The 10,555-nt window shown below is 60.7% G+C and overlaps 1 protein-coding gene across 1 annotated transcript in view; it reads left to right on the top strand.

Annotated features, from left to right (window-relative positions):
• Positions 1–7,092: 7,092 nt before the first annotated feature.
• Positions 7,093–10,555, top strand: part of SESN2 (sestrin 2) — a 10,224-nt gene continuing 6,761 nt past the window's right edge. The window contains exon 1 of the mRNA XM_074162165.1: positions 7,093–7,170. Within this exon, the coding sequence (XP_074018266.1) occupies positions 7,093–7,170 (78 nt within the window). The remainder of the gene's footprint in view (positions 7,171–10,555) is intronic.

Here is a 10,555-nt window from a genome sequence, read left to right as displayed (position 1 = left end):
ATAGAATGGTCGAGGTTGGAAGGGACCTTTCAGATCATCGAGTCCAACCATCAACCTCACGCTGCCAAAGCCACCACTAACCCATGTCCCTCAGCACCACGTCTGCCCGGCTTTTAAATCCCTTCAGGGATGGTGACTCCACCCCTGCCCTGGGCAGCCTCTTCCAAGGCTTGAGAACCCCTTTGGGGAAGAAATTTCTCCCAATGTCCGATCTAAACCTCTCTTGGTGCAACTTGAGGCCGTTTCCTCTTGTCCCGTCACCTGTTCCTTGGGAGAAGAGACCAAACCCCCCTGGCTACACCCTCCTTTCAAGGAGTTGGAGAGAGCGAGAAGGTCTCCCCTCAGCCTCCTTTTCTCCAGGCTGAACACCCCCAGCTCCCTCAGCCGCTCCTCACCAGACTTGTTCCGAAATACCCAAGTTCATAGTTAAATCCAGGCGGGTTTTGAATCTCTCCAGAGAAGGAGACTCCACGCCCTCCCTGGGCAGCCTGTTCCAGGGCGCTGGCACCCTCAAAGAAGTTTTTCCTCATGTTCAGATGGAATTTCCCATGTTCCAGTTTGTGCCCGTTGCCCCTTGTCCTGTCCCCGGGCACCACTGAGAAGAGTCTGACCCCATCCTCTTGCCGCCTGCCCTGTAGATATTTATCAGCATTGATGAGGTCTGCTCTCAGTCTGCTCTTCTCCAGGCTGAACAGCTGCAGGGCTCTCAGCCTTTCCTCAGCAGATAGATGCTCCAGTCCCTCATCATCTTCGTAGCCTCCGCTGGACTCTCTTCAGTAGTTCCTTGTCTTTCTTGAACTGAGGAACCTGGAGCTGGACCCAGTGCTCCGTCAGTGGCCTCACCAGGGCAGAGCAGAGGGGGAGGATGACCTCCCTCAACCTGCTGGCAACCCCAGGAGATCATTGGCCTTCCTGGCCACAAGGACACATTGCTGGCTCGTGGGAAACTTGTTGTCTGCCAGGACTCCCAGGTCCCTCTCTGCAGAGCTGCTTCCCAGCACCTCAACCCCAACCTGTACCGGTGCAGGGGGTTATTCCTCCCCAGGTGCAGGACCCTTTGTTGAATTTCATGAGGTTCCTCCTGGCTGAAGGTCTCGCTGGATGGTGGCACAGCCTTCTGCTGTGTCAGCCGCTCCTCCCGGTTTTGTCATCGGCAAACTAGTCCAGGGGCCACTCTGTCCCCTCAGACAGGCCAGTGATGAATATGTTGAACAAGACCAGACCCAGAGCCGACCCCTGGGGACCATCTCCAAGGAGACCCTGCATCCCTGGTCCCAACCCTTAGGAGATGCTGGTGCCTGAATCCCAAGCTCGCAGCCCACTGTGTCTGCCACGGGGAGGGCTCGTAAGAATCACAGAATGATTTGGGTTGGAAGGGACCTTAAAGCCCATCTCATTCCACCCCCCTGCCCTGGGCAGGGACACCTCCCACCAGACCAGGTTGCTCCAAGCCCCCTCCAACCTGGCCTTGAACCCCTCCAGGGATGGGGCAGCCACAGCTTCTCTGGGCAACCTGGGCCAGGCTCTCACCACCCTCACAGCAAAGAATTTCTTCCCCAGATCTCATCTCCATCTCCCCTCTTTCGGTGTCAAACCCTTCCTCCTCATCCTATGGCTCCCCTCCCTGATCCAGAGTCCCTCCCCAGCTTTCCTGGAGCCCCTTTAGGTGTTGGAAGGCTGCTATAAAAGAAGGGGAGCTTGGCACCTCTCCTGGCCAAGGCTGCCTCCGTGTGCCACGGTGCCAGCCTTCACAGCGCGCTTATCTCTGCCGAGTGCAGCACAAACGCTGCCCAGCCTGGAACGTGCCCAATTTATCCTCGTTTGGGGCCGGTGGGGAGGCAGACGAGAGCTGACGTGCCGCGGGCTGGGCTCTCTCAGCGGGGAGAGCCGGATCCTCACCCTCCCATCTCCCGTGTCCCCGACGGGCCACTCCGTCCCTGCCCCGGGGAGGATTTCCAACCGCTTGCAGGCAATATTTTTTTGCATTTCCCAGCCAGATTTGGGGTAAGAAATGGCTCGTTCCTGCCTTTATCTGCAAGGACATGCTTCCTTCTCCCTGCGGTTTACCCAGCTAAATTATCCAACTTTATTCCAACTAAAGCAGTTGGAATGTTTGAAGGGTATATAAATTTTTATTTATTTATTTATTTTGGGTTCCGATTGCTTTATTTCTGTTTCAAAGCTTTAGGAAAATACGGTTTTGACAGTCGCTGAACACACTTAAATATTTCAGACTGATCTCAGCCACCTCCTAGGAATGAAATCAAGGTCAAAAATGAGACTTCCAGATTTTTGGGCAGTGTTTTTCCCCCCGCTCCCCTCGGTTCAGGTGAGCTGACGTGTGGCTGCCCCTTTCCTGCTGCCAGCAGAAATCTCTTCTGAAGAGGCAGAAGCTCAAAGTTCCCGGAGCTGGAGGTGGTTGGGGTTTCCAGGGCACAATAAAAAAAAAACCTTTCCCGAAGCATTTCTTGAGATCTCCTAACCGAGAGGATTAAATTTTTTTTTTATTATTTATTTATTTATTTTAAAGTAATTACTTAAATAAATATCTCCTTTCCAAACTTGCAGGCCCCCTGGCAAGGACCTGAAACTTTAGCAGGCGAATGAATATGAGCAGTTTTGCAGCCTGACAGCAGAAATAAACTCACTTAACCCGCCGGTAATTACCCACAAACAGGCTCCCTCCCGTTCCTCCCAGTAATTACTGGGGCTTTCTGGGAGCGCTGGCTCAGGCGGCGCGTCCTGGGGGCAACAGGCTTTTAAATTGGCTTTAAAAACCCAAAACACTAAGGATCTTAATATTTTTTTTAAGGTTTGGTAAGGTGTGTTTTGTAGCTGAGGGAGGAGAGGTGGGACGAGCCTTGCTGCGGAGCTCGGGGAGGAAGGACAGCAGGGTGGGCTGGGCAGGGAAGGGGATGGGGATGGAGGTGGCCAAGGACATGGGCTCCTTGCAGAGCCCGTGGGGAGCAGGAGGTTCTTGGGGGGGCGGTTGGGGGCCCCACAGTGAGTGGGGATTTAGGGGTGGGAAACGTTCAGCGTTGCCTGTCATCTGCGACAGGGGGGGGATACGAGCGCAGGCAAGGAGACCTGCTCCTCCGGGATGGAGCTTTTCCACAAGGCTTTTCCCATCTTCACGGGATTTCCATGAAGAAATCTCAGCCGCCCTTTGCCTCCTTCCAAAGGGAATCTCCAGAGCTCCGGGAGTCCAAAGGTGTTTTGGCTGTAACCCCCGTCCTTACCAGTGCTGGACCAGCAGCCCCGGTATCCATCTCCTGGAGCACACGGGGGTGGCTGCTTCCTCCCGAGGATCCTCTACCTGTACAAACCAGTACAAACCAGCATTCCTAATGGTTTTATCCTGCTGAAGCCACATCCATCTCCCTGTGGTGCAGAAATCCTGCTGGAGCGAGGTGATGAGCACTTGAAACTCCCATTGGAGCCTTGCAGGGCCGAGGACCACATTGGGGCCACCAAACTCCACAGCTCCAAAGAATTTGGAGGAATCCCCTTCTCCACCCCACAAAGGGTCAGGGATTCCTTCTCCCAACCCACCAATGCTGGGTGCCAGAGGGTTTTCCCACTGGAGGCTGTTAGTGGGGAGGTGAGGGTGACCGCCCGTGGTGGCCACCCATCTCCTTGATCTTCGGACACATAAGGAAAGGAAACGCTTAATCAACAGTGCAGATTGTACCTGCTCCAGATGCCCCAGAAGGTCACAGAATCACAGAATGATACGGGGTTGGAAGGGACCTCTGGAGATCCACCAAAAGGTCTACCCAGAGCAGGTCGCACAGAAACATGTCCAGGAGGGGTTTGAACGTCTCCAGAGAAGGAGACTCCACCACCTCTCTGGGCAGCCTGTTCCAGGGCTCTGCCACCCTCAAAGTGAAGAAGTTCCTCCTCATGTTTAGATGGAACTTCCTATGTTCGAGTTTGTGCCCGTTCCCTCTTGTCCTGTCCCTGGGCACCACTGAAAAAAGACTGGCCCCATCCTCCTGACACCCACCCTTTAAGTATTTATAGGCGTTGATCAGATCCCCCCTCAGTCTTCTCTTCTCCAGACTAAAAAGACCCAAGTCCTCCAGTCTTTCCTCATCAGGGAGATGCTCCAGGTCCCTCATCATCTTTGTAGCCCCTTGATGTACCCTCTCCAGCAGTTCCCTGTCCTTCTTGAACTGGGGAGCCCAGAACTGGTCCCAGTGCTCCAGACGGGACCTCACCGGGGCAGAGCAGAGGGAGAGAACGTCCTCCCTACCCTGCAGAGAGTCCCTGCGTGGTCTCTGCTGCTTCTCTTTGCCCTCAGGGTTCGGGCTGGTGAAGTCCCAGAAGGGTGGACGAGGTGACGGCTGTCCCCAGGCAACCTCGCTGTTTGCTCTAAGGTGACGTATCTTAAGCAATCGGCCCGGCCCCTCTGCTCAGCTTTTCTTGCCCCGCACCATTAAACAGAAGCACCAGACCTGTGCTGCCAGCGTCTCGTTAACTAGGGCACGGCCAGCCCCTAATTAGTTAGAGCCTTCACGTGTTCCCCGTGATTGGTGTTTTCGGGGAAAAAAACCCAAAATTTTTTGGGTTCAGCTTCTGGGGGTTCCCTCTCTCCCCTCTCCTTTTTGCCCCCCTTTTTCCCATGAATATTGTAACGAGCCCCGGTGACTCCTTGGGAATTAGGCAGCAGGGAGAAACCCTCCTCCGGTCCCGTTTCCTTGAAAAATGAGCCCAAATTGGGACAAAAGGTGGGACTTTTAAGTGCTCTTGGGTGAGGCTGGTGGGACAAAAGGTCCCGAGAGATGCCAGGGGTCGAGATACCGCCTGGTATCGCCCGTTTCTGGCACACAGCGCGGGTACAAGCCCCTGGCAGCTGGGAGGTGGTGGCAGGTCATCTCCTCCTGCCCAGGCCGTGGGGAGATGCTGCTGGGAGCCTGAGCCGGCTGCTGCGTGGGCAGGAACGTGGCCAACGGGCCGGGAAAAGTGCTGAGCCAGCAGGTAAGGACCTCTCGTGGGCTGGGGTGGGCTGAGCCGGGGGGGCCGTGGAGCAGATGGGGGATCTCGTGGTGCTCCTTATTGCCGAGCGAGTGCGCTCCCCGGCTCGGCGATCGCCCGGCCGGGCTCAGCCCCGGCTCTGGAGACAGGGGACACGGCACTTTCCAGTCCCACCAGACAGCTGGAGGCTCCGGGCAGCCGGCTCCGGGGTGAATGTCCTCCTGCCTGGCACAGCCCTCGCTGTCTTCTGATGGGATATTTTTATATTAAATATTTGGCAGCACCTCCAGCTGACGCACACTCCCCCCCCCCCCGCCCCGTGGGTCCCCATCTCCACCCCAGCCCGTCCCCCTCGTGTCCAGAGCTTTCTGGGGGGGCAGAAAGGGGAGAACAGATGCAACCCCCCCCCCCCCCCCCCCGCTTTATTTCCTTCTCTGCTGCAAAGCAAGAGGCAGCTTTTCCTCTCCGGGCTGATGTGTTCACCCAAAGGAAACCCAGAGCTCGTGGCCACCGGTAGCCACAGCCCCGGTGCTGGCTGGGGACCAGGGAGCATCTTGGCTTTTGCCCCCCACCCCGTGTAAGGCAGCTCCGGGGCTCCCTGCAGGGGGGGACGGGGTGAAAGGAGCAGGGGATGGAGCTGGACCGGGGTGACAAAGAGCATCCCTGGCCCCGGGGGGGAGTGTGGGGACGGGTTCCCCTCGGAGCGGGCACCTCCGGCGCCTCGGATCAACTGTAATTAAAAACCCCAAATCGCTCCTCTCAAATGACACAAGTGCAAACCTCGGGGTGGCCAGGGCCACCCGGACCCCGTGCCCCGGGTGCGGAGCTTTGCAAAACACCCCTAAAAATAGCAGGGGGTGTTTGCCGGCTGCGGCACGTGGGGATGGGGACAAGGACAAGGAGCATCGGAGGCATTTTGGAACCCGCCGCGTCCCCCCTCCCCGCAGAGGCTGGTGCCCGCTGCGGGCACGGCCATGGCGTGTTGGCCACTGGCCGTGCTGGCCACTGGCCACGCCGGCCCTTGGCCGTGCCGCCGGCACCTGGCTGCCACGTTCCCTTCACCGGAGGAGGCTGTTGCCAGGCGAAACCCGAGTTGTTTGTGCAGCGGCTCCCGGTCGCTGGACTTTGCCGTGTGAGGGCTGTTGAGCAGCACCAGATTGTTGTCAGCGCTGCCGTCTGGGGTCGTTGTTGTTGTTATTATTATTATTATTATTATTAATAATTAATTTTTTTTCCTTTTTTCACCTTCTTTCACGGGCTTTGGTGTTCGTTACTCAGGCAGAGGGGAGCTGGCGCGGGGCTGGACGCCGTGTTGGAGGATGGGAGGGGAGCGATGCTCTGCGACGTGACCCTTTGGGGGGGGTGTCTTCTGCCCCCTGGGTGACTCACAGCCGGGAGCCTCGGGGGACAGCGGGGTGGCAGGGACACACACACACGGACACACACACACACACACACACACACACAGAGCGATTGCTCACGGTCACACGGAGCCGCGGGAGAGGCTGTGGGCAGAAGGTGAGATTTTGGACGAAGACCCACTGGCCATAAAAGTGCCCCTTTGCCACCGGGTTTCTTTTCCCCTTGGCCCCAGGGCATGTTTTCCGTGTCCCCCCCCCGCCTCCCCGTGTCACAAGCTGCCACCGCAGCGGGGCTGTGCGGGGGGGGATCCCGCCCATCCTCTCGGCCCACAGACCGCTGGACCCCCCCAACACTCCCCATCGCTCCCCACCGCGGGCTCCGGGCTGTGGCTACCGCAAGCCCAGGGGCTCCAGCCCGGCCCGCACGCCCGCGGCGAACTACAACCCCCAGCAATCCCCGCGACGCCGCTTCCTATTGGCTGACGGCACTCCTCGTTCACGCCCCCTCCCCCTTTCGGCCAATAGCGGGGAGGGGGCGTGGCCGACACCGGCCGCAGCGCTATGAAAGTTGGGGGGGGGGGGGGGCGCGCGGGGCGCCGGGGCAGCGGGGAAGGTTCTGGAGGCCGGGGGGGGGCGGGCGGGAAGAAGCCGGGGACCCCCGGGGCCGTTCCGCAGCCCGGAGGGCGGGGTGGGGTGGGGGCTTGGGGGGGGTGGTCCCTGGGCCGCGCCCGCCGCCTAGACCCCCCCGCTTGCCATGCTGGTGGCCGGCTCGCCGTGCCCCCCCGCGGGGCTGGAGGAGTACCGGGGCTGCGGGTCCCGGCGGGGCGGTGAGGTAAGGGCTCGGCTTAGGGGGGATGGGGGGGGGGGGGGGGCTTGGCAGCCCGGGCTCCCCCTGATTTACATCGTCCCCCGTGGATGGGATGGGGTGCTGCAACCCTGCAGCCCCCCTCCCCCCGGGGGTGTCCCCCCCCGTCCCGGGACCACCGGTGTCCCCCTGTCCCTCCCGGGGCCATTCCCCCCCCCCCCCCCCCCCCCCCCGCAGGGAGGGGACACGCAGGGACGTGTCGGAACGGCAAAAAACCAGCTCTCTTCCTCGCTTGCCAGTGAGCCTAAAAATAAGGGGGGGGGGGCCAATGGAGGGGGGTGGGGGTGCTGGGACAGGGTGGCCCTGTCCGGACATTGGGGTGGCTGGATGGGGAGGTCTGGGGGTGTCCCCAGCCCTCCAGGAGCTGGGATGTGTGTGGGAGCCGGGCTGGGGTCCTGCCTGCGGGAGATGAAGGGAAACTGAGGCAGGGGGTGGCCGTGGGAGGTGGCCACTGGGGTCGGGGCTGGCAGGAGGCTGGGGTGGGGGGGAACTTTGGGGGCTCCGTCCAGTCGTTCTGCTCCTGCCGCCGTTCCCGGGCAGGTTTGGGATCTCTCTGGTGTCCCCGTTAACCCAGAGCTCCGGGAAACCCCTTGCGTCACCAGGATTTTTGCATTTGGGGTCCAGTGCCCAAAAGTGGAGTCCCCAAGTGTCCGGGGAGCTTTGTGGGACCACCCTGTCCCTCCCAGGCACTCGGACCCGTCGGTGACTTCAGTGCCCCAAGCTCCTGAGTTTCCTAAAAAGTTGGGAATTGCCTCTATTTGTAAGAACTTTTTTTTTTTTTTTTTTCTTTCCCTTTCTGGGAAAGAAAAAAAAAATAAATAATGCAGTTTTTCCTCTTGCTCCTGCGTCCCCCTTCCCTCTGTCCCCACCGGGGAGGCTTCCCCAGGGACAGCGGGATGGCTCTGCCTGAGAAGGGGTCGCTGGCCCCCCAAACAGCCGTGTCACCCCGGTGTAGCCGTGGGGACGGTCACTCCTGGTGTGGGCTGGAAGCTGGGGACGCCGGGAAAGACCCCGGGAATCCCCCTCCGATGCGTGTCCTGGTGGGAGCCGAAGCCTGAAACTGGTGCTTTGGAGCAGAGTGGGGAAGGATGGTGGCGGGGGTGTCAGTGGGGGAAGGATGGTGGCGGGGGTGTCAGTGGGGGAAGGATGGTGGCAGGGGTGTCACCAATGTCTAGCAGGTACCACCGAAACTCCGTGGGCTGGGACCATCTCCCCTCGCCGTGGAGGCACCTCGGTGGGCTTTGCAGGGCTGGCCGGTCCGCTCTTCTCCGTGAGACCCCCTCCAGGTTTTTGGGGGGAGGCAGGGTGAGGTTTGGGGGTGCCCTCGTGCCGGAGCGCGGTGGCAGCCAGGTTTGCTGGCTGGGGTGGCCGTGGCTGGTGCCAAGGGGCTGGTGCTCGCCCCTCGGCTCCGTGCGTCAGCGGGGCTGAGCCCCGACGCTGATTTTGCCCCCCCGGTATGGCCCAGGAACGGCCTCCTGCTACATTTTTGGCAGGGAGGGGGGGCAAACCCGCTCTGCCGGGCGGCTGGGATGGTGTTTGTTTAACCTCGCCTTATCGGGAGTGATTTTCCAGTACCTCACTAAGCACTGGGACCAGCACCAGCGGGGGGCTCGGGGCTCGGCACACCCGTCTTCCCTCTCCTGGGGGATTAACTCCTTCCCCCGGTGTCCCCCCTCCTTGTCCTGTGCCAGCCGGACCCCAGGAGTAGGTCGTGTGGGTCAGGGCATCGCCTCCGTGCCTCAGTTTCCCCATCAGCGGGAGCAGGAGGGGATGCCCTCCCCGGGGGCGGAGCGGTGGGGGTTAACGGCAGCACCCCTGAGGGTTGCTTAATGTGGCAAAATTAACGAGCCTCTGCCCGGGGGTGATTAAAATGCACCTTCAAAGGTCATCCTTGAGCTGTCACCCAAAAGCGCGGTGACGGGGCGCACTGAGCTCCCCGGTTCCTCGCTGCCGTCGGGGTTGGAATTCCTGCCGTCTGCATCCTGGGAATTTGCCTCCTGGCGTCTCTCCGTATCCGTCCCCTCCTGGGGAGCCTCTTGGAGCACCAAAGCACCTCTTTTTCCCCAAACCGTGAGTCAGCGCGGAGCCAGCTCAGCACCCGGAGCGGCGGTGGCACGAGCCTGCTCCCGGTGTCACCCCGGTATCGCTTCCGTGGTGACTCAGGGCAGGAGCATCCGTGTGCTCGGAGCCACCGGAGCTCCGGGACGCAGGTGCTGCTGGCTTTGCTTGGTGGGGGGGTGTAGCTGCAGCCCGGTGTCGGTGACAACCCATGGCGTGCTGTGACACGTGGGGAGCGCGTGGCCGCGGTGACAGCTGCTGCGTGGTCACCTCCTGCCATCCCATACCCCTTCCCCGCTCCGGAGGGTGCCTGGCGGTGCCCACTGGCTCCGTAGTGGTTTGGAGGCAGCGGGTGGGAGAAGACCCCCACTATCTCCGGGGCTGTCCTTGGCTCCAGCTCTCGGGTCTCCCGCCCGGTGGCATCCCCCGGGGCTTGTCCCATCGCAGGGCACCGTGGAAAAGACCCCTGGGAGAAGCAGCTCCCTGCCCTGTGGCTCCACGGCTGGAGAGTAGGATGTGCCATCCCACCACCAGCACCCCCGGTTGTGCGTGTCCGGGCTCCAGGCACCCTCCTCCTGCTGCCATCGTCCCCCCCTGGTTGTGCGTGTCCGGGGTCCGGGCCCCCCCCCACCCCCCCCCGCCTCCATCCTCACCCCCTTCCCAGCACTGGGAGCACTTGAACCCTTTTCCACCCTCTTTATTTTTTCCCCAGCCCCAAACCAGATTCTGGGTTCTCTCTAGAGAACTCTGGTTTTATCTTTGTTTTGCGGGGATTATTTTAGCTCTCGGGGCTGGGTGCTGTGTGTGTCCTGTCCTCTCCCCCCCCCCCCCACCCCCCACCCCACTGTCTGCGGTTGACACCCATGGGTGCCGCTGTGATGCAGACGGGGACGTTTCCCCTGCGCCGCTGCAAACTTGCGAGCCGGTGGGATGCTGCGGTGCCAAAGTGGGATGGGGAAGGATTCGGGATCTGCTGCATCCCCGTGGTTCAGCTCTGGGGGGGTCCCCATGGGCACCGAGACACCCCACACCCCCCCAACCCTGCAGCAGGAGGGCTGGGGCTGTGTGTGTGTGTGTGTGTCCTGATCCCGTTGTGCTCTGGATGTGTGTGACACGTGATGCTCCTGTGTGTGACATTCCCGTCACTGCCCCTGGGTGCCCCCTGCTTGGGTCCAGCAGGGCCCCCACCCGCTGGTGGAGAGGAGAAAAATTATCTGCTTGGGAAAAATAGAGCATGGAAACACTCTTCCCTGGGGAGTTGGGGGGGGGGGTGGGTGGGTCTGGAGCATGGAGG

The sequence above is a fragment of the Numenius arquata genome, chromosome 21, assembly GCF_964106895.1.
Source record: "Numenius arquata chromosome 21, bNumArq3.hap1.1, whole genome shotgun sequence".
Taxonomy (NCBI): Eukaryota; Metazoa; Chordata; class Aves; order Charadriiformes; family Scolopacidae; genus Numenius; species Numenius arquata.
This window is presented reverse-complemented; position numbering and strand designations above follow the sequence as displayed.